The sequence below is a fragment of the Mobula hypostoma genome, chromosome 2 (genome assembly GCF_963921235.1).
Source record: "Mobula hypostoma chromosome 2, sMobHyp1.1, whole genome shotgun sequence".
Classification (NCBI taxonomy): domain Eukaryota; kingdom Metazoa; phylum Chordata; class Chondrichthyes; order Myliobatiformes; family Myliobatidae; genus Mobula; species Mobula hypostoma.
This window is the reverse complement of record NC_086098.1, coordinates 59,791,836-59,818,476: the sequence shown is the minus strand read 5'-3', so window position 1 is coordinate 59,818,476 and position 26,641 is coordinate 59,791,836. Positions and strand designations below refer to the sequence as shown.

Genomic DNA, 26,641 nt, shown 5'->3' with positions numbered 1-26,641 from the left:
CAAATTCAAAATAAGTACATTAAAATATTATTAATACTTTAATAATGATTAAAATTAATCAAATTATCACTTAATTAATTTATTAAATGTTTGGACTAATTTATGAAGACTTTTCATTGTCAAGTTGTTTATCTATATTTCTGCCTTCTATTAAAATTGTGGCCCAACATGTTACTTGGTGACACTGGAATATCTTGAGGGTTAGATTAGCATGACTGCAGCCTGACTCCCTGCTCAGGTTTCTGCTTGGATGGCCATTCTAGAACTTGATCATATAAAATTAGCACATGAACATGATCGGCAACTTGCTGAATACACAGCGATGAGATTTCCTCAGAAACCACACTGTCGTGCAAGTGATTAGAAGTCGGGGCTTGTTTTTAAATTTGGACTTGGGAATCAGACAGCAAATTTACAAAAAGAAAATGACAGAAGAAGAAAATGAAGAAGTTATGTACATCGGGAGTCCAACAGAATCGATTTGGTCATGGGTAACTTTTTTCTTAAACGTATCTAATGGTTGTGCGAAAGAAAAACAGGATGATTTAAGCAAGTGAGATAATGTCTGCATTGCTGGAAAATTTCTGTGTATGTGGTGTTAACAATTCAGTTGAAAGAATTATAAACTTATAAAACTTGGTGATATCTGAAGCAATGCAACCTGATTTTGTTTGGAGTTGAGCTGGTTGAAAAGTTCTTCATTGCATTATATATTAATGCGCTGGTTTGGATATTGAAAAGGCTGTTTATGGATATTGTGATGTATCTCTTGGTTAGTCCATGTGGTGTATAAGTTCAGTGTGTTAGTGATTTTCTCCATTTCCCTGGTCTATTTTGTGTCCATGGAGATTATAACCATGCAGTACTGGGAAAAGGAACTCAAATGCTAGCTGCATTTAAAGAAAGGATTGTATTCATTATTTTAATCTGCATGCTGCCCAGTAAAAGAACAGAATTGAACAAATGCCTGCTAAGTCAAAAGAAATGTCTATGGCCAAAAATGTAACTGTGTAAAATCTGAGGACAACCCACAGCAATCAGATAATAGTGGCAGTTATATCAGGAATCAGATGAATTATTTCCAGGTTACAGAATCTAGAGAGAGCTGTTGATAGGGCTAGGGTGGATTGATGGAGAAAGTGGCCGGGATGATGAGCAAGAACACTTCAGGCATTTTGTAATGCACTCTGCCCCTCTAGGCTCACAAGCAGTGCCACAAATAGGGACATCCTCCACAGCCAGGGGTACCCTTTTCCATTTAGTTTCCAAATTACCCCAGTCCTTCGGGAACCTGGCGTGCCACTGCTGGGGTGTACCTTCCCAATGAGTACTGTTAGTTCCAATCATTTCACTAGCATTTGTCTGTTTGAATTTCGTTTGTGCATGATCCCAAGGCTTCATCTGTGGATCCTGCCTGCAAGCCTGAGATGGTGTTGCTTCTTTCATAGCCCTCCTCAGCTGGACCCCACATGTGATTTCACAAAAGATTTGGTCTTGCTGAGAACTCACAGCATTTTAAGATGAATAGTTAAGGGGCGGGGGGGAGAACACCCCAGTGTTTGGAATCATACAAGAAAGGTGGCTGTGGTTACTGCTGGTTTCCCATTCAAAGTAATAGTTTACATTAATATACCAGGAGTCATTTTAATGTGTGCTTATTGGCAACCTAGTAAAGTTCCTCCAACACTTTTACATGAAGATACACATAACAAGGCCCAAGCAAGGTGTTGATATTTCGAATGCAAATCTCAAAAATTTCCCAGGATAGGAGAGCCAGATCTATTGCCTGGCTTTCTGCATGTTTATGCAGTGAAAGACATTAATGTGATTTTCTGCTTGTGTTACCCAATACAATGAGCCAAACTGAACTGGTGTTCTACATGGCAACAAGCCAATACTGCAATACTGCAAAGCAAAACCGCTGGAGTGCTACATAGTCCAATGTGTGACAAACTGTTAGATTAGTTCTCTTTCACTGAATTGCAAACATATCAATGCATTATTCAAAGAACAACAGGAAGTTCTCCCACAATCCTCGTGAACTATCATTCTCCGGTCAGTTCCACAAGAATCAACCTGTTGACTCACTTTGTGAGTATAGTGAAGTAGGACAATCATATATGCTAAATGGACAACTATCATTCTCTTCACCTGTAATTCATTTTCTAAAGTAACTTCATGATCATGAAACTTAAAAACTAATACAGGTTGAGTATCCCTTATCTGAAAACCTATGAAATCCAACGTTTATTTGAGTTCTGACATGACGTCACAAATGGAAAATTCCACAAGATGTTGGAAAAGTTCCCAGGTGATGTGCAGATCTCTGCACGCCGGAGACAGTTCTAAGAAGTGACCTCTCGTATGTAACGAACAGAAGTTAATGAAAAATAGAAAAACACTGCATAAAGTGAAAGAATATCTCCATCATGTATTGAAAGAGTGGATTTGATAGTGTTGGAGTGAATATATACCATTTAATAGAATGTTGATCATGAAGCAAGCAAAGATTTATCACGATGAAGTGAAAATTGAACATTTGACAGGCTGTTTGCAGAAATTTAAGAAAAGGCACAGCATTAAATTTTTAAATATTTGTAGTGATAAAGCGTATGCTGGACACAAGGCAGCAGAGAAATTCATTCATGAATTGGCCAAGATCATTACTGATGAAAGTCTAACACCAGAACAAGGCGACAATGCTGATTTTCTTTATAGCTTGCATAAAACCTAAAAAAAGGAGTAAAATACAAATACAGTGTACTGTAACCTCTTAATCAAAACACAGCATCATAGGTGGAGACTGAAAGCCTGCTGCTGTTTGTCATTGATCAACAGCTGATCCAGGTATTCTCCCGATGCTGTTGTGCTGCTTTTGTTACCCTGCACACATTATATTAACGGTATGTAATAATTTTTAACTGTTACGTACATAAGTGTGATGAACCAGTGCAATCCGAAACACTTCCAGCTCTAAGCATTTCAGATAAGGGGTATTCATTCTGTATTATCAGATCAAGCAAAACTTACAAGAAGAACATGATTCAATGAATTTGCTCTTATACATTTTCAAATACACTTACTTGATATCACAGATATCTTGTTATTATAGTTTCATGTACTTAAATCTATCTAAACACCTTACCTACTCTGAGGTAGGAAGTTTCATTTAACTACTCTCTGGATTTTAAAAAAAAGTTAAAATTGAATTGAATTGACTTCATTTCTTACATTCTTCACATATATGAGGAGTAAATATCGTTACGTCTCTGTCTAAATGTACAATGTGCATTCATAGTTATTTATAATAATTTATAATCAATAAAACAGTCAATGTAACATAGAAATACACTCAAATCAGCATGAGTTAATCAGTCTGATGGCCTAGTGGAAGAAGCTGTTCCGGAGCCTGTTGGTCCTGGCTTTTATGCTGCAGTACCATTTCCCGGATGGTAGCAGCTGGAATAGTTGTGGTTGGGGTGACTTGGGTCCACAATGGTCCTTTGGGCCCTGTTTACACACCTGTCTCTGTAAATGTCCTGAATCATGGGAAGTTCACAACTACAGATGCGCTGGGCTGTCTGCACCAGTCTCTGCAGAGTGCTGCGATTAAGCGAAGTACAGTTCCCATACCAGGCAGTGATGCAGCCAGTCAGGATGCCCTCAATTGTGCCCCTGTAGAAAGTTCTTAGGATTTGGGGACCCATACCAAACTTCCTCAACTGTCTGAGGTGAAAGAGGTGCTGTTGTGCCTTATTCACCACACAGCTGGTGTGTACAGACCCTGTGAGTCCTCGGTGATGTGGATGCTGAGGAACTTAAAGCTGTTTACTCTCTCAACCCCAGATCCATTGTCATACATTTGTCATACATCGTCACCCAAAGTCATACATTTAAGACAAAACTATGAAGGCAAACCCAACTTGCAAAATCTAAACTTAGCATCAGTTCTATTTTCCAGTGCCTGGGCGACCTCCTGTTACATTTGCTTCCTTGTGTAGGAGAACAGCTCCACTGACATTAGCTGCAGGTACACAGTGGATGCTGAACAGAATCAGCCCCACATATGCAATCTTCATTGCAAAGTTAGACCTGGGCCCATTGGCATATCTGTGTTGAACGTGCTCAGTGCTTCTGACATTAGTGAAATGCTTCCAGATATGATTTGATATTCAGAGATAAATCTTGACAAAGCTGAAAATTAATTATGAGATTGGAACCATCTCCTGACAGAAATTGTGTTTTATGGCTATTAATTTGACTTGTACTTCAGCAAGTATGCTTAATATTTTAAAACTATTGTAATTTTCCTTTAAAGAATGGTGCTGAACTTACATTAAATTCCACTGTTAATTTTCACCTAAAAGGTTTGCTGGTGTCAAAATTTCAGACACTGATTAAAAATGTTACCAATTGTACTAGTATAACTGCAAATAGAGAATCTGGCACCTGATGTAAGGTGTCCAGTCTAGATTTTTGATAAAAATTAGCCTATGATATTTCCCTTTTTTGTCCATTGAAGTATTAACGCTATATTTTCACACTGCATTTAAAGAATTAGAAATAGAAATTGAAAATCTAAAAATGACAGTCTGGCAATGTGTTGCAAATTATGGGATATTTCAATCCATCCCAATTCCATTCCAATTTATTTATTTATTTATGTATTCATTCATTCATTCATCTATCTATCTGTCTATCTATCTACCATAAATCAAATTTACTAGTCATTTTATGTCAGTTGATTATAACACCTCTGCCCACTGGGAACAGTGCATAATTTAAAACTTTAAATTTTGCCACAAGTAAGGAAGAGAGTGCTTTCAGTTCACAAAAATAACCACAGTTGTTTGATGATACCAACAACAGGGAAATAGCTTTTAACAGACACTCCTTTACAGTGATCAAGCAGCAAGATGTGTCAGTGTCAACCATGAGCAGAATCATTCTGCTTGGTCAGTTCAAGTTAATCTGGTTTGCAGGGGATTCTAAATGTTCTTTGTCTTTCACTGCCCTCAGTCCATTAATGAATCAATCACAGATGAACAGCTTTAATGACTTCTCTGTCATTAAGTAATGTAGTCACACCCCTCCCTCACCTTGGGCTTTGTCTTAGTCATTTTCCCAAGCAGCCCTCTGAGCAAGATGACTTGCTCTATGCCAGTTATGAGGAGTTGAAGATGTGCATGCAAAAATCTTTTAATATGAAGTCTCTGTTACACGCCAGCTTCGTGGTGGTCACACACACAAGCACATCCCCTCTGCACCTGACAATTCATCCATCTCTCCCCTCAAGCACTCTTCCTTTCACTCACTCAGCTTCCCCCTTTTCTACTTGCCCTCCCACAATGCTCACTCCAGTCACAGAGAACTCACTCATCCTCATTACATCTAGTCCTCCAGCAACCCCCCACCTCCAAGATCTGTCCATCTTCCTTTCCCTCTCCATCTCCAACAACCATTTATCCGGCCAGTTCATATTAGCCCACTCTAACTACCTTATCTTTCAAAATGGCATCAATACCTATATCTTCTTCTTCTTCTGTTTTTCTCCTCTTTACCCGCAACCCATTAAACATGGCAGAATGATTTTATTTCCTCAGAAATGTGACCTGGTCCTCCCTGAACTCCAGGAGCACAAACATTTGGCTTTACAGCTCTGATATTAAAAAAAAATGCTCTTAGTGGCCACTTTATTAGATCCTCCTGTACATCTGCTCATTAATGCAAGTCTCTAATCAGCTAATCATGAGGCAGCAACTCAATGCATAAAATCATGCAGACAGGGTCAAGAGGTTCAATTATTGTTCAGACCAAACATCAGAATGGGGAAGGAATGTGATCTCAGTGACTTTGACTGTGTAATGATAGTTAGTGCCATACAGGGTGGTATGTCTATCTCAGAAACTGCCAATCTCCTAGAGTTTTCATGCATGACATTCTCTAGAGACTTCGGAGAATGGTATAAAAGCAAAAGAATCCAGTTAATGGAATTGTTGTGGGTGAAAATGCCTTATTAATGGGGAGGTCAGAGGAGAATGGTTCAATCTCACAGCAGCTCAAATAACCATGTGTTACTACTGTGGTGTGCAAAAGAGCATCTCTGAATGCACATCATGTCAGACATTGAAGTGGGTAGACTACAGCAGCAGAAGGCCATGAACATGCATTCAGTGGCCACTTTATTAAGTACCTCCTGCATACCACTGAGTGCATGTGAAACTCGTAAGTTGAAGAATGTTGCCTCTCTGTCCTTCTGAGGTCCTTTATGATTTGCTCCCTTCCTGTGATATCTTGACCAATACTATTCCATGGTGATGTTAACATTTTACAAATGAGTAACTCAGCATTTCTCACCATACTTGTGACAACCAGTCCATTCAATATAATAATGAGCATGTTGGGGCGCTAGAATTGTTCAGTAACTAGCCTAAAGTTGAACCATTCAGTCTTGCCAACACTTGACCTCAACTTGGCTCCTGATGAGCTCTGAATTTAAATGTATTTTAACTTGGCAGTCAGGAAACCAGCAGATGGCCACCTCCTGTGTTTGAAGCGAGATGGAACAGAGGGGGACTCAAAAGGCCATTAAAATTTATAAAATGCTGTTACTTTTCAATAGAATCGGTGTAGGGAAGTAGGAGTGCGGTTCCGGATCCTGATTAAAATTCGGGTGCTTGGTCATCCTTTCCTCTTGACTGGTATTAATTTGGCAACCTCCACATGTTTATCCTGTTCCCTTGGGTCACCCGAGGCACCTTTGCCAGAACCTGAAGAACTGAAATGATCCTCAGCTACTTCAGTCAGCTGGGCCTTAAAACCTTTACAACTTTCCAGGTGCGATGGCCAGTAGCCATTCAGGAGTCGCTCACCAAGTCACAAACATTTGGTATTCTTTCCACTTACATTCTGTGAGGTAATGTGAAGCAGAGATTCTCAACAGCAGGGAACAACACAATGGAATCAGGTTTATTATGACTGACATAAGCCAAGAAATTTGTTGTTTTGTGGCAGCTGTGCAATGCAATAGGTAAAATATACTGTAAGTTACAATAAGAAATATATACACACATACGCATATAAAATAAATAAGTCGTGCGAAGAGATGGGGAAGTGTTCACAGACCACTGAGGAATCTGGCGGCTGAGATGAAGAAGCTGTTCTCAAAACAGTGAGTGCATGTTTTCTTGCTCCTGTCACTCTTCCCTGATGGTAGCAATGACCTGGATGATCGGTAATGACAGATGCCAGTTTCTTGAGGTGACAGCATTTGAAGATGTCCTCAGTGGTGGGGAGGCTAATGCCCATGACGAAGCTATCTCAGCTTACAACTCTCTGCAGCTGAGCTTACAAACTTCTGCAGCTTTTTCCCATCCTGTGCATTGGTGCCGCAGTACCAGACAGTGATGCAAACAGTTAGGATGCTCTTCGTGGTACTTCTTACAGAAGTTTCCTACAGTCTTGGGTGACCTACCAAATCTCCTCGAACTGCTAATGAAATACAGCTTCCTGTTGTAGTGTTAATTGTAAAATTTAGAATATTGACTTTCAAGTGTTTTCTCTTTTTTCCTACTAAAATGTCTCAATCCAGTCCAAAGCAGAATACATTCCGAAAGCTGTAGACAGATTTCCTTTCCCCACAGTTTATTTATCGATTTTCTTTCTTTATATTTGCTTAGTTACAACAGTAGAGATGCCAGGAAGGACTATAGAATGCTCCTCTTGCGGGATGTGGGAAGGCAGGGAGACCTCCAGTGTCCCTGACAACTGCAACTGTGAGGTGCATTCAGCTACAGCTTCTAACAAACCACAGAAAGGAGCTGGAACTGGAAATGGATAAACTCAGAATCATTAGGGAAGCTGAGGTGGGGGTGGTGAGGTAGTTACAGCCAGGTTGCAGGACGCAGGAAACTGGGTGACAGTCAGGAAGGGGAAGGAGGTTAAACAGCCAGTGCAGGATACCCCTGTGGACATTCCCCTCAACAACAGGTATACCTCTTTTGATACCGTCGGGGGATGACTTGGCAGAGGAAAGTCACACCGGTCAGGTCTCTGACACTGAGTCTGTTCTGACTCAAAAGGAAGGGGAGAGAAGTGGTGAACTGTGTGATAGGGGATTTGTTAGTGAGGGAACAAAAGGTAGGTTCTGTGGACCAGAACGAGATCCCTAGATGGTATGTCGCCTCCTGGGTGCCAGGGTCTGGGACATCTCAGACCGAGTCCTCAGCTTTCTTAATTAGGAGGGTGGACAGCCAAAGCTCATGGTCCATGTAGATACCAATGACATAGGTAGGACGAGTGACGCGTTTCTGCATAGGGAGTTCAGGGAGTTAGGTGCTAAGTTAAAGGGTAGGACCTCCAGGGCTGTGATCTCAGGATTGCTACCCATGCCACGTGCTAGTGAGGCCAGAAAAAGGAAAACTATACAGTTTAACACATGGCTAAGGAAATGGTGTAGGAAGGAGGGCATCAGATTTTTTGATCACTGGGGTCTCTTCCAGGGAAGATGGCACTTGTACAGAAGATTCTGCTTGCACCGGAACTGGAGGGGACTAATATCCTAGCGGGAAGGCTTGCTGGTGCTGCATGGTGGGGTTTAAACTAGAGTTGCAGGGAAACGGGACCAGAGTGTCAGAATGGATAGTGAACAGTTTGTGGAGACAGATGTTGGTAAAACCTCAGAAAAAAATCAGGAATCAAAAGGTTGAACATGGTGCAACTAATGTCCTGATTTGTGTAATCTCAATGCAAGAGGTATGGTAGGAACTCAGCATGGATCAACAAATGGAATTATGACTTAACCACACATTGCTCTGCAACGACACAGTGCCAAACTGTATGGGTCCTAATGCCCTTCCCTTGGACAACATCGGTGGCGCGGCGAGGGGAGACTTGTAGCATGGGCAACTGCCAGTCTTCCATACAACTTTGCCCAGGCCTGCACCCTGGAAACCTTGCAAGGCGCAAATCCGTAGTCTCACGAGACTAACGGATGCCTATAAAATAGACTACCCAGGAGTGCACAGGGTTTAGAGGAACAAATTTGTAGAGAGATCACAGACTGTTGCAAGGAACATAAAGATGTCATAATAGGTGATTTTAACTTTCCACATATTGACTGTGATTCTCATACTGTAAATCGACTAGATGGAATAAAGTTTGTCAAATGTGTTCAAGAAAGTTTCTTTAATCAGTACATACAAGTCTCAATGAGAGAGTATGCGACACTGGATTTGCGTTAGGGAATGAGACAGGGCAGGTGACAGAATTTAGTGTTGGGGAACACTTTGTATCTAGTGATCATAATGCCATTAGTTTCAAAGTAAATATGGAAAAAGATAGGTCTGATCCATGGGTTCAGATTCAAAATTGGAGAAAGATCAATCTCGAGGGTGTCAGAAGTGATCTGGCAAGTGTGGATAGGGAAAGGCTGTTTTCTGCCAAAGGTGTACTTGGCAAGTGGAAGGCCTTCAAAAGTTAAATTTTGAGAGTACATAACATGTATGTCCCTGTCAGAATAAAAGGTAAAAACAACCTTGGTTTTCAAGGGATTCTGGTTAAGAAAAAATTGGAGCAGCATAGCAGGTATAGGCAGGTAGGAACAAATGAGGTGCTTATGGAGTATAAGAAATGCAAGAGAACACTTAAGAAAGAAATCAGGAGGGCTAAAAGAAGGCATGAGGTTGGCCTAGCAGACAATGTGGAGGAAAATCCTTAAGGATTCTACAGATATGTTAAGAGCAAAAGGATTACAAGGGACAAAATTGGTCCTGTGGAAGATCAGAGTGGTAATTGATGCATGGAGCCAAAAGAGATGGGGGAGATCTTGAATGATTTTTTTGCATCTGTATTTACTAAGGAGATGGACAGAGCCTCTTGAAGTGAGGCAAAGCAGCATTAACTTTATAGACCCTCTACAGATTAGAGGGGAGGAGGTGTTTGCTGTCTTAAGAACATTAGGAGCAGAAGTAGGCTATTTGGCCCATCCAGTCCCAGGCAACTCAATCTCTCCTTATAGTCTAACCCCCCCAGTCTCTGAAATCAACCTGGTGAACCTCCTCTGCACTGCCTCCAAAGCCAGTATATCCTTCCTCAAGTACGGAGACCAGAACTGCACACAGTACTCCAGGTGCGGCCTCACCAGTACCCTGTATAGTTGCAGCATGACCTCCCTGCTCTTGAATTCAATCCCTCTAGCAATGAAGGCCAACGTTCCATTTGCCTTCTTGATAGCCTGCTGCACCTGCAAACCAACCTTTTGTGATTTATGCACGAACACTCCCAAGTCCCTCTGCACAACAGCATGCTGCAATTTTTGCCACTTAAATAATAATCTGCTCTTACATTTTTCATTTTTTTCATTTGAAGCAAATTAGGGTGGATAAATCCCCAGGACATGACAAGGTGTTCCCTCAGATCCTGTGAGAGGCATGTACAGAAATTGCAGGGGCCCTAGCAGAGATATCTAAATCATCCTCAGCGACAGGGGAGGTACTAGAGGATTGGGAGATACTGAGTATTTTCCCACTGTTTAAGAAAGGCTCTAAAACTAAATCGGGAAATTATAGGCCTGTGAACCTGAAATCAGAAGTGGGAAAGTTATTGGAAGGTATTCTAAGGGACCAGATATATGAGTATTTGGATAGACATGGACTGATTAGGGATAGCCAACATGGCCTGGTGCATAGTAGGTCGTGTCTAACCAATCATACAGATATTTTTGAGGAGGTTACCGGGAAATTGATGAAGACAAGGCAGTGGATGTGTCTACATGGACTTTGGCAAGGCATTTGACAAGATCCCACTTGGGATGTTGATCAAGAAGGTTCAGTCACTCGGCATTCAGGATGGGGTAGTAAACTGGATTAGACATTGTCTTTGTGGGAGAAGCCAGACTGTGGCAGTAGATGGTTGCTTCTCTGACTGGAGGCCTGTGACTAGTGGTGTGCTGCAGGGATCGGTGCTGGGTCTGTTCTTTGTCATCTATACTAATGATCTGGATGATAAAGTGGTTAACTGGTTCAGCAAATTTACAGATGACACCAAGATTCAGGGTGTAGTGGACAGTGACGAAGGCTATCATGGTTTGCAGTGGGATCTGGGCCTGCTGGAAAAATGGGCTGTAAAATGGCAGATGGAAGTTAACGCAGACAAGTGTGAGGTGTTGCACCAGTGTAGGTCTTACATAGTGACTGATAGGCACTAGAGAGTGGAGTAGAACAAAGGGATTAAGGAATTCAGGTTCGTTATTCATTGAATGTGGCATCATAGGTAGAAGAGATTGTAAAGAAAGCTTTCGGCACATTGGCCTTCATAAATTAAAGTATTAAACACAGGAGATGGGATGTTATGTTGAAGTTGTATAAGACGTTGCAGAGTCCTAATTTAGAGTATTGTTTTGGCAACCTACCTACAGAAAAGGTGCAAATAAAGTTGAAAGAGTACAGAGAAAATTGAAAAGGATCTTGCCAGGACTGGAGGACCCGAGTTACAAGGAAAGATTAAATAAGTTAATACCTTATTCCTTGGGATGTAGAAGATTGAGAGGAGATTTGATAGAGATATACAAAACTACGAGGGATATAGATAGGGTAAATGTCGGCAGGCTTTTTCCGCTGAGGTTGGGTGGGATTACAACTAGAGGTCATGGGTTAAGGGTGAAAGGTGAAAAGTTTAAGGGGAACATAAGGGGAAACTTCTTCACTCAGAGTGTCATGAGAGTGTTTAGTGAGCTGCCAGTGCTAGTGGTGCATGCAAGCTCAATTTGAACATCTAGGAGAAGTTTGGATAGGTACATGAACAGCAGGGGTATGGAAAGCTATGGTCCTGGTGCAGGTCAATGGGAGTAGGCAGTTTAAATGGTTCTGCATGGTCTAGATGGGCTGAAGGACCTGTCACTGTGCTGTACTTTTCTATGGCACTATGACTGAAGAATGCTGGGAATCATAAATAATTTAGTCTGGTGCCTTGGTACCTCTTCCTGTAGGTAAGTCAATGACTTTTGACCCAGCATCACACTCTAACATGGAAACAATACACTTACACTGTCATCAGCCTGGTTTGTGGTGAGGGAAAAAGTCCATATTCCAGCCTCCTAACATAAAAACTCCTTGTCCACATTGCAGATCATAGACATCAATGCCACTGTCAGAAAGAATGCATTCTTATGGAAATGTCCAGTTGACTGGGTGGGGTGGAGACTCTGATTCCAAGAGCCCTACTCTTGGAAAAAATATTTTGAATATAATATCATCAGCAGGGAGACAAGTACAAGATCTCATGGTAACATTACTGACTCAGGCACTGACATGTTAGATTACAGCACCATGACAATTTTGATGGCTTGAATATATTCACCGCCTAATCCTGTTTTATCTTCATTAGTCTGGCCCCAAAACAACAATGGGAAAGAAACACCTCTGCAAGTAAAATCCATTACCTACAAAGGAAGCTCTTCTCAGAAACCGGCTCAAGGACAATCTGGTGATTTAGTCAAAACAGACACTGCAGGGGAATTCGGCCATCATTGTTGTTAATGGCTGAAACTGGACCACCTTAAAATCTGTCAGATTTTAGCCTGTTTTAACCTACTGTACATATGAATTAGATAGTTAACTCAGCCTCTCAAATTTGCACCACCATTGAATAAGGTTTGACCGTAAACTGCACTTTGCATTCCCTCATCCCCTTATCAAGAATCAACCTACTTACCTCTAATGATCAAAAGCTGTTTCATTGCCCTTGATCCAAAGACTCAACATGCAGAAATAAAAAAATTCATCTCATCTTTCTCTTAACTGGCCAGACCCTTATTTTTAAATATTTAACCCCCTCCCCCATTCTAGATACTGGAAGAAAACCCCTTTCCATATTTTGCTTTGTTAAGACCCCCCAACTCAGCATAGTATTGGCATTAACATTAAATTATTCAACTACAATTCTAATATTGGTTGGCAAAACAATGACGTTAACCAATTTCAGGACAGAATGTTCATGTAATATATTGATTTTTTAATTTATTCTCGATGCACACAACTGAAATTAATAGCCCATCTTTCTTTCATTTATATCTTTTGATGAAGCGCTTCATTCTTGAACTGGAAACTTTATTAATCTCTTCTTTTTGTCAGACAGAAGCCTTCCTTCTTTCAATTGTGCTTCATTTTCAAAATATGTAAAGCTAGTTGTATAATTACTGATAATCAACAGATTATCAAGAGCCATTCAAGAGAGCACTGATATGACCATAAGATCTAGGAGCAGGATTAGGCCATCTGGCCCATCGTGTCTGCTCCATCATTTCATCATAGCCAATCCATTTTCCCTCTCAGGCCCAATCTCCTGCCTTCTCCCTATATGTCAAGGTCCTGATCGGTTATTCCCTGGTTCCCTTTAAATTTCTTTTGTGTCACGATCGGGACCGTTGACTCCTTGTTTTCCTTTAATTCAATGTTTCCCCGTGTTTCTTGGGCTCTATAATTAAAGGCACGTGATTCTCAGCTGAACGAGCAGTATTTTGTGTCCAGTTTACAGCTACTTGGCGCTAGACCGTCACCGAAGCAAATGCGAGCAAGTCACATTGCTGGAGCTAGTCTAGTCTCCTTTCCGAAGCGAGTGCCAATAAGTCACCTCTCCTCGCCGGAACGAGCCCGTCAAATTACCGCGCCTGAGCAAGCCTGCTACGCTACTTTGCCAGAGCGGGTCCATCCAGTTAACCTGCCAGAGTGGGTCAAGAGCCGCTGTCTGTAGTTCCGGGGTCGAGTCGAGAACTTGGCGCTACTTGGAGCCACTTCGTGCCAAGATAAAGAACTGTCTATCTATCGTTGTGTGGTTTTGGCTCTTTGTGTCCTTGCCTTCGCTGGGAAGGTCTGGCCGTTTGCCACTACCCTGAATTGAGAATTGTCTCTTCATGTTCTCGTCTCCACTGGATAGGTCCGGCTGTTTGCCGCTACCCTGAGTGGGGAACTGTCTCTTCGTGTTCTGTGTTCTGTGTCCTGCGTTCAAGAAGAGTCCCTTCTCTGTGTCCTGTATCCAAGGAAGAATCCCGGCTCTGTGTCCTGCATCCAAGAAGAGTCCTGGTTCTGTGTCCTGTATCCAAGGAAGAGTCCCGGCTCTGTGTCCTGTATCCAAGAAAGAATCCCGGCTCTATGTCCTGTATCCAAGGAAGAATCCCGGCTCTGTGTCCTGCGTCCAAGGAAGAATCCCGGCTCTGTGTCCTGCGTCCAAGAAGAGTCCCGGCTCTGTGTCCTGTATCCAAGGAAGAATCCCGGCTCTGTGTCTTGCGTCCAAGAAGAGTCCTGGTTCTGTGTCCTGTATCCAAGGAAGAGTCCCGGCTCTGTGTCCTGTATTCAAGAAGAGTCCTGGCTCTGTGTCCTGTATCCAAGGAAGAGTCCCGGCTCTGTGTCTTGTATCCAAGAAGAGTCCTGGTTCTGTGTCCTGCGTCCAAGAAGAGTCCCGGCTCTGTGTCCTGTATCCAAGAAGAGTCCTGGTTCTGTGTCCTGCGTCCAAGAAGAGTCCTGGTTCTGTGTCCTGTATCCAAGGAAGAATCCCGGCTCTGTGTCCTGCGTCCAAGAAAAGTCCTGGTTCTGTGTCCTGTATCCAAGGAAGAGTCCCGGCTCTGTGTCCTGTATCCAAGGAAGAGTCCTGGCTCTGTGTCCTGTATCCAAGGAAGAGTCCCAGCTCTGTGTCCTGCGTCCAAGAAGAGTCCCAGCTCTGTGTCCTGTATCCAAGGAAGAATCCCGGCTCTGTGTCCTGCGTCCAAGAAGAGTCCTGGTTCTGTGTCCTGTATCCAAGGAAGAGTCCCGGCTCTGTGTCCTGTGTCCAAGAAGAGTCCCGGCTCTGTGTCCTGCGTCCAAGAAGAGTCCTGGTTCTGTGTCCTGTATCCAAGGAAGAATCCCGGCTCTGTGTCCTGCGTCCAAGAAGAGTCCCGGCTCTGTGTCCTGCGTCCAAGAAGAGTCCCGGCTCTGTGTCCTGCGTCCAAGAAGAGTCCTGGTTCTGTGTTCTGTATCCAAGGAAGAATCCCGGCTCTGTGTCTTGCGTCCAAGAAGAGTCCTGGTTCTGTGTCCTGTATCCAAGGAAGAGTCCTGGCTCTGTGTCCTGTATCCAAGGAAGAGTCCCAGCTCTGTGTCCTGCGTCCAAGAAGAGTCCCAGCTCTGTGTCCTGTATCCAAGGAAGAATCCCGGCTCTGTGTCCTGCGTCCAAGAAGAGTCCTGGTTCTGTGTCCTGTATCCAAGGAAGAGTCCCGGCTCTGTGTCCTGCGTCCAAGAAGAGTCCTGGTTCTGTGTCCTGTATCCAAGGAAGAATCCCGGCTTTGTGTCCTGCATCCAAGAAGAGACCCGGCTCTGTGTCCTTCATCCAAGGAAGAGTCCTGGTTCTGTGTCCTGTATCCAAGGAAGAGTCCTGGTTCTGTGTCCTGTATCCAAGGAAGAGTCCCGGCTCTGTGTCCTGCGTCCAAGAAGAGTCCCGGCTCTGTGTCCTGCGTCCAAGAAGAGTCCCGGCTCTGTGTCCTGCGTCCAAGAAGAGTCCTGGCTCTGTGTTCTGTATCCAAGGAAGAGTCCCGGCTCTGTGTCCTGTATCCAAGGAAGAATCCCAGCTCTGTGTCCTGCGTCCAAGAAGAGTCCTGGTTCTGTGTCCTGTATCCAAGGAAGAGTCCTGGCTCTGTGTCCTGTATCCAAGGAAGAATCCCAGCTCTGTGTCCTGCGTCCAAGACGAGTCCCGGCTCTGTGTCCTGTATCCAAGGAAGAATCCCGGCTCTGTGTCCTGCGTCCAAGAAGAGTCCTGGTTCTGTGTCCTGTATCCAAGGAAGAGTCCCGGCTCTGTGTCCTGCGTCCAAGAAGAGTCCCGGCTCTGTGTCCTGCGTCCAAGAAGAGTCCCGGCTCTGTGTCCTGCGTCCAAGAAGAGTCCTGGTTCTGTGTCCTGTATCCAAGGAAGAATCCCGGCTCTGTGTCCTGCGTCCAAGAAGAGTCCTGGTTCTGTGTCCTGTATCCAAGGAAGAGTCCTGGCTCTGTGTCCTGTATCCAAGGAAGAGTCCCGGCTCTGTGTCCTGCGTCCAAGAAGAGTCCCGGCTCTGTGTCCTGTATCCAAGGAAGAATCCCGGCTCTGTGTCCTGCGTCCAAGAAGAGTCCTGGTTCTGTGTCCTGTATCCAAGAAAGAGTCCCGGCTCTGTATCCTGCGTCCAAGAAGAGTCCCGGCTCTGTGTTCTGCGTCCAAGAAGAGTCCTGGTTCTGTGTCCTGTATCCAAGGAAGAATCCCGGCTCTGTGTCCTGCATCCAAGAAGAGACCCGGCTCTGTGTCCTTCATCCAAGGAAGAGTCCTGGTTCTGTGTCCTGTATCCAAGGAAGAATCCCGGCTCTGTGTTCTGCATCCAAGAAGAGTCCCGGCTTTGCGTCCTGTATCCAAGGAAGAGTCCCCCTCTGTGTTCCGAGTTCCAAGTCCCGGCTCTGTGTTCCGAGTTCCAGGTCTCGGCTCCGAATGTTCCAAGTTCCAGGTCCAGGCTCCAATGTCCCGAGTTCCAAGTCCCAGTCCATATCCAAGTCCAGGTCCCGAGTCCCAGGCCAAGTCCAAGTCCGGGTCCCGAGTTCCAGGCCAAGCCCAGGCCTTGAGTCCCAATCTAAGTCCAGGCTCCAAGCCCAACACCAGCTACGCATATTCCCACCTCCACTTCATTCACTCCTTGATGTCTCTCTGTACAAGCCTTGCTTCCCTGCTTTTCTAGTAACTATTAATAAACTCTATTTTTGTTAACGCTACAAAACGTGTTTGTTTCCTGCATTTGGGCCCACCCATGCTCTGCACTTGTGACACTATATCCCTTCATGCCCTGACCAATCAACAATCTAGCAACCTCTGCCTTAAATATAACTGGTGACTTGGCCTCCACAGCCACTTTGTGGCAATGAATCCCACAGATTCACCACTCCTTGGCTAAAGAAATTCCTCTTCATTTCATTCTAAAGGACACCCCTCTATTGTGAGACTGTGTCTTAGAATCCCCTACCATTGGAAACATCTTCTCTACATCCACTCTACTGAGGCCTTTCAATACTCCATTGGTTTTAACAAAGTCACCTCAATATGCTTATATGTGCCCCCCATACATACATGCATGAAATGGAGTCAGGAATAGAATAAGTTCATTTTTTATACATGATATACTTTTTATCCTTATCTGGAGAGCAGAAGAATCTTGGTGTGTGTAGTCACTGCACTAATGGTGCCCTCTAGCTATACATACAGTACTTTGCTGCTTTCTCATTTATAGAGGAATCTACAGATCTTTGTCTTGGAGATCTATACATTTTGCAAACATTTTCTAATATTCATCAGCTCTGATCTCTTCTTTCCCAGTCATTTTATTCCTTCGCTCCACCCCTCCATCCCCCCCCCAATTTATTTCGTGAAGAACTTTGCACCACACGTAATTTTACAATACGATGCAAGGTCAGTGCAAAACTGGCCGGCAGAACAGTGTTTCTGAGTCATTTAAAATTCAGTAAGCTGTAGCACCTGAACCTGTGTAAGTGGAACTGGCTGACCTTTACCGTAGAATACAATATAAAGTACAAACCATCTGGACACAAATTTCCAATTCCAACAAAATGTAAAACACAGATCTGCAAGTACAAGATAGCATTTGTAAATGAGCCTTCTTTTGGGAAGTACTTTCTGCAACGCTATCATCCCTCGTGCCACTGGAGTGGTAGAGATGCACGAACAACACGGGCTTTTCCAAGCTTGGCACGTATCCAATTGTGCTCTCTTTTGTCTGACCTTTCCCCAGCAGGGTGACAAAATACATGGAAAGATCAGTAGTCAATTCTGCTTGTAAATTCTCAATGTAACAAAAGGGACTTCGCCATCAACTCTATCCAATCCAGCCGTGCTGTGGCTTGAGTCAGAAGTCTTGGTGACTGAATTTGTCAGCTGTTGTGCAAAGTGCTTTGGGGAAAGGGCAAAAAGGCAGACCCGTGCCAGGACTGTTATAGATGCGGATTTTGCAACAAGCATATCCCAACCTGAGCTGGCAGTAAGTCAAGACTGAAAGCACTGAAGACATTGGAAGCCTTTCATAGAGAGACACAGCACAAGAACAGCTTGTTTGACCCTCATTGAATCTGTATCATCAAGGAATCATTTTTGCTTTAATCCCGCCTTAAACCATTTTAATAACTCCATATTCCTATCATTTCCTCTCTGGGTTACTTACCAACATGCCAGGGGAAATTTACAGCCAACTGACCCACATCTCTTTGGGATGTGGGAGAAAGGCAAAGCACCCAGAGTGAAACCATGCAGTCGCAGGGAGAACGTGGAAACTCCACATAGACAGCATCATAGGTCGGGATTGAACCCAGGTCACTGAAGCTGTGGGGCAACAGCTCTTTTATCTAGGAATCTGTTTTGCTGTAGGAAATAAAATGCTTCTTTATAAACAGGTTTACTATTCTTTAAACACGGAAAGCAGCACAATTCTTAACAGACCAAATTTCTCCTAGCTGAAGGCACTTTCAAATTTTGTGCTAGGGAACCCCCTAATTCCTGGGCATCAAACATGATAGGAAACAAAAGTTGCTCAAAGCGAAAATGAAAGTAAAGCTTATTCTTCGTGATTTTGCTCAAATAATCCAAAAGTAAAATCCTGCTGTTCACTGATCTGGTTTTGAAGAGATTGCAGAAAAAACATGCAAAAAATAATACAATTGTTGTCAAAAGTTAAGAATATATTGATCATTCATCCCGAGCAAGGATTTGCAGCGAAGGAATTATTTTTAAATCGGTAAGGATTTGCTTTGGTTTTAAAAACAACAGCCAGCAGCCCTATGGAGAAATCAATGAACACCAAACATGAACACTATTACGTATAATCACGTGGATAAAGAAAATAAGATTAGCTCTGTGATGGTGATCATGAACCGTGGCTAAAGTTCTGAGATTTGATACCAAGAAAGTAATTTAAAATAAAATTAAGATTTGTTCTTGTGGACAGTTTCTCCCTAAGAGTGTTCATTTTTGCTTTGTGATTATACAACTAACAGTTTTGCATGCCAGTAAGAGCAAGATTAAAAATAATATTGGTCAAAGTAACAAGCCTGGGCAGGCAGTACCTGTGGAAAGAAAAACTGAGTCATTGTTTCAGGTTTACAAACTTCCACAAGAATCTTGCTGAATGAGTTGTTGATATTAAGCATTTTCCCCAATTTCTCACTTTCCAAACAGCTAGCTATTTCCTGCATTTTAGCTGTATCTCTATAAAAATATAATTGCAACTTGAAGTAAAACTGACAAAAGTGCAAGCATGTAATATAAATACATTGTGGTTATGCTGCCATAGATTTTGAGAACAGGGTGTTCAGCTTTGTACAATCTGTTGGAATTCCAAAAAAGCTCAATTATGATTGCAAATTAAAGTCTTTAGAAATTGGACAGTAATCCCTAATATTTATTCCAAAATTTCTTTAACAGAGACTGGAACTACAGTTTTACTGAACTGAAAATAAATGTATTTATTAAACATCCAGGACATCCTGAAGAGTGAATAAAATATTAAGTTAAATGTTGTTACTATTGTAGACAAACTTGACAGTAAATCTGTGCAGGACAAGAATCTGTCAAACAAGAAGATAAATCATCAGACATGCTTATGGATTAGTGCTGACTAAAGTACTGGGGGAAAAAAATCTTCCTGCTTTACATGGAGTGGTTGCAGAGGACACTGGGATAGATGGTGCATTAAAGACACATGAGGATCAAGATTATTGGAATGAATACATGTTCTCTCTTGATGGTGAGAGAGAGTTTGCCGCTGACTCTCAAACTGGGGGAACTCAAGATAGGCGATGCTGCAGACTGTATCATCGAAACAACGAGCTGTGGCAGGAGCAATATCGCCCTCTCTCTCGTTACTGAGGGAGAGGACCTGCAGGATGTCAGGGTGTTGTGATGAACTGTCGTTTTTAATGGACTATAGATCATCGTCTCCAGGAGCTTGCTATTGCTTGCATGGTGGGTGGTTGCTGGGGTGGGCGGGGTGTGGTTCTAATGCCTTCTGCTGAAGCAAGGAGGGGAGGAGGGAGGGGTTGACACTTTGCCACTGCTTGCACATGGGAGGGGGAGGGGGGTTTTGTGGTTCCAAAGTTTTTCTGTCATTCATTCTTTGGGTTTTTTTCTTTCTGTTTTGTGGATGTCTGTGAAGAGAAAGGATTTCAGGTTATATACTGTATACATTCTCTGACATTAAGTTGAGCCATTGAACCCCTGAACATATTCAATTTAAATAATCTTCAAAGGTGCTCATCTTCTGTATTGATTGTAAATCTCCATTGCAATAATGTTCAATGGTAATTTACTGACTAGTTACAACAAATCCACTGCTAGCACCCCTCCCTATTAACACTGATTATTGATTACTTATTATCCTTCCTGGACCCTTTATTAACTGATATAATTAGTGGCCCTCTCCCCTCCAGAATCATACCTGTCAACATCAATCTGCTCCCTTCAACTCCTTTCTGCAAAAATATGCCTACTTCCTGCACACTACTGTCCCATCTGCAAACCCACTTTCCACTTCCAAGTTCGTGAATGCAAGATTGCCTCTGAACTACTGTCCATCCTTCTTGGACCAATGCCTCCAGTCAGGTTTATGACCTTGTGCAAACCAACTTATGACTCAAATCACTAATGGAACTCTGTGTGACTGCTGCAAAGTGTTCCTATTCTTCCTTCATGACCAGTTAGGATCATTTTAGATTAGATTAGATTATGAGGACATGCAGTCCTCTTTTATTGTCATTTAGTAATGCATGCATTAAGAAATGATACAATGTTCCTCCAGAATGATATCACAGAAACACAAGACAAACTAAGACCGAAAAACTGACAAAAACCACATAATTATAACATATAGTTACAACAGTGCAAAGCAATGCTGTAATTTGATAAAGAACAGACCATGGGCACGGTAAAAAAAAGTCTCAAATTCTCTTGAAAGTCCCATCATCTCACGCAAACGGTAGATGGAAGAAAAACTCTCCCTGCCATGAGCTTCCAGCACCGCAAACTTGCCGATGCAGCAGCCTGGAAGCACCCGACCACTGCCGACTCTTGAGTCCGTCCGAAAACTTCGAGCCTCCGACCAGCCCTCCGACACCGAGCACCATCTCTGCCGAGCGCTTCAACCCTGGCCCCGGCAACAGGCAATAGGCAAAGCCAAGGATTTGGGGCCTTCCCCTCTGGAGATTCTTGATCGCACAGTAGCAGCAGCAGTGAAGCGGGCATTTCAGAAGTTTCTCCAGATGTTCATCCGTGCTTCTCACATCCGTCTCCATCAAATCAGGTTTGTGCACGGTACCCTACTTACAAATACGATATCATTTCAGAGCGGCCGCGCGCGCTGCGTCGTGCCGCCATCTTCTCCTCCCCATTTGACATGGTTCCCTCTCGTTCAAAGGCAGCTTTCCTCCAATTAGTTGAGTGGGTCAGCACGTGCTTTGTTTTACCACAAATGACTTTACTTCCTTTACTTGCATTGCCCTGATGTCTCCTAGGGATCTAACTCTAGCACGATATCATCCAAAAAAAGTTCGATCTGTACAGTGAAAATGTCCAGCTGTATATCACAGCCTCTTCAATCCTCTGGATTTCATGAATAAATCCAATACTGGATGAGTAGAAGTTTTCTTCACGCAAATATTGGGAAGACCAAAGCCATAGTCGTCACTTTGTGGGCATCACTGAGTCGTAACTGAAAGAAGGACATTGTTGGGAGTTTAACATCAAAGGATACACTTCGCATCGAAAGGACAGGCACAAAGGGATAGGCAGTGGTGTGGCTCTGTTGATGAGATATGGAATTACAGCTTTAGAGAAAGGGGGTGACATTGGATCAGAGAAGTTGAATCTTTCTGGGTGGAATCAAGAAATTACATGGTAAAAATACCATTATGAGAATCATATATAGGCCTCCAAATAGTAGCCAGGATGTGGGGTTAAGATCGCAAAGGGAGCTGGAAAAGGCATGTAATGTTAATGACACAATTGTAATTGGAGACTTCAATATGCAAGGGAACTTTGAAAATTAGATTGGTGTTGGATCAGAAGAGAGGGAATTTGTTGAATGTCTATGAGATGGTTTTTTAGAGCAGCTTGTGCTTGAGCCTACTCGGGGGAAGGCTATCTTAGATTGGGCATTTTGTAATAACCCAGATGTTATTAAGGAGCTTAAGGTAAAGGAACCCATAAGAGACAGTGATCATAATATGATTGAATTCATACTGCACTTTGAGAGGGAGAAGCTTTACTCACGTGTATCAGTATCACAATGAAATAAAGGGAATTACAGAGGCATGAGAGAGGAGTTCACCCAGGTGGATTGGAGGAGGATACTGGAGGCGATGCTGACAGAGCAGAGATGGCTGAAATTTCTGGGAATAGTTCACAAAGCACAGGATAGAGGAAGAAGTTCTCAAATGGCAGGGCTAGACAACCGTGGCTGAAAAAGGAAGCTAAGGACTGTAGAGAAGCCAAGGAAAGTGTATATAAAGTAGTAAAAGTGAGTGGGAAGTTGGATGATTGGGAAGCTTTAAAATCCAGCAAAAGGCAACTAAGAAAGCTATAAGAAGGGAAAAGATGAAATATGAGGACAGACTAGCTAATAATGAAAAGCAGAATACCAAAAGTTTTTTCAGTTATACAAAGAGTAAAAGAGAGTTGAGGGTTGATATTGGACCACTGGAAAATGATGCTGGTGAGATAATAATGGGGGACAAAGAAATGTCAGATAAACTTTATGGGTACTTTGCATTTGTCTTCATTGTGGAAGACACAAGCAGTGTGCCAGAGCTTCATAAGTGTCAGGGAGCAGGAGTGAGTGCAATTGCTATTACAAAGGAAAAAGTGCTAGGCAAACTCAAAGGTCTTAAGGTGAATAAATCACCTCAGCCGGATGGACTACATCCCAAAATCCTGAGTGAGATTGCTAAAGAGATAACGGATGCATGGGCTCCTTATTTTAGAAAGGATGTGCTGACGTTGGAGAGGGTTCAGAGAAGATTCATGAGAATGATTCCAGGAATGAAAGGGATTACTGTATGAGGAAAGTCTGGCAGCTCTTGGGCTGTATTCCCTGGAGTTCAGGAGAATGAAGGGGGATCTGATATAAACATTCCGAATGTTAAAATGCCTGAACGGATTAGATATGGCAAAGGTATTTCCCATGGTATGGGAGTCTAGGGGAAGAGGGCACGACTTCAGGATTGAAGGACTCCATTTAGAAGAGAGATGCGGAGAAATTACTTTCGTCAGAGGGTGGTAAATCTGTGGAATTTGTTGCCACAAGCAGCTGCCGAAGCCAAGACATTGGGTGTATTTAAGGCAGTTATTGATGATGCCAGGGCATCAAACGGTATGGGGAGAAGGCAGGGGAGTGGGGATGACTGGAAGAATTGGATCAGCCCATGATTGAATGGTGGAGCAGACTCGATGGGCCGAATGGTCTGCTTCTGCTCTTATATCTTATGGTCTTATGATCTTCCAAGAATCATTTGATTCTGGCATGGTCCCAGAGGACTGTAAGATTGCAAATGTCACTCCACTTTTAAAGGGAGGAGGGAAAAAGAAAGGAAATTATAAGCCAGTAAGCCTACACCCAGTGTTTGGGAAATTGTTGGAGTCTATCATTAAAGATGAGATTTCAGGGTACTTGGAGACTAATGATAAAATAAGTCAAAGTCAGCATGGCTTCTGCAAAGGGAAATCTTGCCTGACAAATCTGTCAGAGTTCTTCGAGGAAGTAACAAGAAAAATGGACAAAAGACAGGCAGTGGATGCCATTTACTTGGATTTTCAGAAGGCGCTTGATAAGGTGCCACACATGAGACTGATTAAGAAGATAAAATCCTATGGTGTTACAGGAAAGATACTGGCATGGATAGCAGAATGACTGACAGGCAGGAGGCAGAGAGTGGGACTAAAAGGGGCCTTTTCTGGTTGGCTGCCAATGACTAGTGGTGTTCCTCAGGGGTTGGGACTGCTACCTTTCACATTATTTGTTAATGATTTGGATAATGTAATTGATGGCTTTGTGGAAAAGTTTGCAAAGATATTAAGACAGGTGAAAGAGTGGTAGTGCTGAGGAAGCAAGGTGATTGCAGCAGGGCTTAGACAATTGGAAGAATGGGGAAAAAAGTGGCTGATAGAATATGTGTTCAGAAATATTTTGGTTAAAGGAACAATGGTGTGGACTATTATCTAAATGGAGAGAGGGTTCAAACATCAGAGATGCAGAGGGACTCAGGAGTCCTCGTGTAAGGTTCCCAGAAGGTTAATTTACAGGTTGAGTCTGTGGTAAAGAAGGCAAATGCAATCCTGGCATTTATTTCAAGGAGAATAGAATATAAAAGCAAGGAGATAATGCTGAGGCTTTATAAGACACTAGTTAAGCTGCTCTTGGATTATTGTCAACAGTTTTCGTCCCCATATCTCAGAAAGGATGTGTTGTCATCAGAGGGAGTCCAAAGGAGGTTCATAAGGATGATTCTGGGAAAGAAGGGGTTAACATATGAGGAGCATTTGGCAGCTTTGGGCCTGTACTCATTGGAATTTAGAAGAATGCATGGAGATCTCATTGAAACCTACCAAATGTTGAAAATGACTAGATAGGGTAGATGTGGAGAGGATGTTTCCCACGGTGGGGGTATCCAGATCTAGGGAGCACAGCCTCAAAACTGAGGGGCAATCATTTTGACCAGATGAAAAGAGGAATTTTTTTAGCCAGAGAGTAGTAAACCTATGCAATGGTCTGCCACAGACTGCAGTGGAGTCCACGCCCGTGTGTTTATTTAAGACAAAATTGATCATTTTCTGATTGGTCAGGGCATCAGAGGGTAAGTGGGAAACAGTCAGGAGAGGGAAGGGCAAGAGTCAGATCTCGGGATTACTGCCTGTGCCATGCGATAGTGAGTATAGGAATAGAGTGAGGTGCAGGATAAATGCGTGGCTGAGGGATTGGAGCAGGGAGCAGGGATTCAGATTGCTGGATCATTGGGACCTCTTCTCTTCATGATCTTTATAAATGACCTGGATGAGGAAGTGGAGGGATGGGTTAGTAAATTTGCTGATGACGCAAAGGTTGGGGGTGTTGTGGATAGTGTGGAGGGCAGTCAGAGGTTACAGAGGGAAATTGATAGGATGCAATACTGGGCTGAAAAATGGCAGATGGAGTTCAACCCAGATAAGTGTGAGGTGGTTCATTTTGGCAGAATATAGTATTAATAGTAAGTCTCTTGGCAATGTGGAGGATCAAAGGGATCTTGGGGTTCGAGTCCACAGGAAACTCAAAGCTGCTGAGCAGGTTGACTTTGTGGTTAAGAAGGCAAATGATATATTGGCCTTCATCAACTGTGGGATTGAGTTCAAGAGCAGAGAGGTAATGTTATAGCTTTATAGGACCCTGGTCAGACCCCACTTGGAGTACTGTGCTCATTTCTGGTTACCTCACTACAGGAAGGATGTGGAAACTACAGAAAGGGTTCAGAGGAAATTTACAAGGATGCTGTCTGGAATGGTGGGCATGCCTTATGAGAATAGGTTGAGTGAACTTGGCCTTTTCTCCTTGGAGCGACAGAGGATGAGAGGTGACCTGATAGAGGTGTGTAAGATGATGAGAGGCTTTGATCGTGTGGATAGTCAGAGGCTTTTTCCTAGGGCTGAAATGACTAACACGAGAGGATACAGTTTTAAGTTGCTTGCAAGTAGGTACAGAGGAGGTGTCAGGGATAAGTTTTTTTACACAGAGAGTGGTGAGTGTGCGGAATGGGCTGCCGGTGACAGTGGTGGAGGCGGATACAATTAGGGTCTTTTATGAAACTCCTGGATAGGTACATGGAGCTTAGAAAAATAGAGGGTTATTGGTAACCCGAGTTAATTTCTAAAGTAACTACATGTTCGGCACAGCATTGTGAGCTGAAGAGCCTGTATTCTGTTGTAGGTTTTTCCATGTTTCCCTGTTTCATCAAAGGATATGGCGAGAAGGCGAGAAGTATGGGGTTGAGTGGGATCCGAGATCAGCCATGATGGAATAGTGGAGCGGAGTCGATGGGCTGAATGGCCTAATTCAGCTCCTTCATCTTATGGTCTTATCCTGACTAAACAGTTCCCTAGACAAGCTCCCTCTCCATGGCAATGGTCTAGAAGTGAACCACAGGCCACAAAAGCATTTCAAACAGGATGCCAAGACCACCCTCTGACCAAGCAGCTGTCCTTTAACTCTGAGAACTTACTCCACCTTGTAAAAAAGAGTTCCCAATGGTATTTGGGATTTAGCTCATCTGCTGCTGAAATCCTTGCCCATCCTTGTTAAATACAGATAAACAATTTTAAAACAAATCTCTCTCTTTCCATTTTTCAGAGAATATAACATCCAAAGTTTTGCTGCTGTTTCCCAGCTCAGTTTTTTGTCCAATATTAATTTTGGGCTACCAGTAACCAGTTGGAGGAATGCTCCTTTTTAAAATTATTATGCATATTTATTCGAATCCTTTTCATCTCCATAAAATCATCCACCCCAACAATCCTCTGAGGACTACTCTTCAAGTTGTACCTCTTGAGCTCTCCCATCTATAACCATACCATCAGCACCACTGGC

General features: G+C 43.0%; 1 protein-coding gene across 7 annotated transcripts in view; it reads left to right on the top strand.

The window, feature by feature from the left end:
• The first annotated feature begins 361 nt into the window (after nucleotides 1-361).
• The window catches only part of lpin1a (lipin 1a), a 128,034-nt gene continuing 101,754 nt past the window's right edge, over nucleotides 362-26,641 (top strand). For all 7 annotated transcript variants that reach the window (XR_010016527.1, XR_010016526.1, XM_063037474.1 and 4 more), the window contains exon 1: nucleotides 362-491. Coding sequence is in view for 5 of the 7 variants with exons in the window: in XM_063037474.1 (XP_062893544.1) it covers nucleotides 426-491 (66 nt within the window). In the remaining 2 variants the exon portion in view is untranslated. The remainder of the gene's footprint in view (nucleotides 492-26,641) is intronic.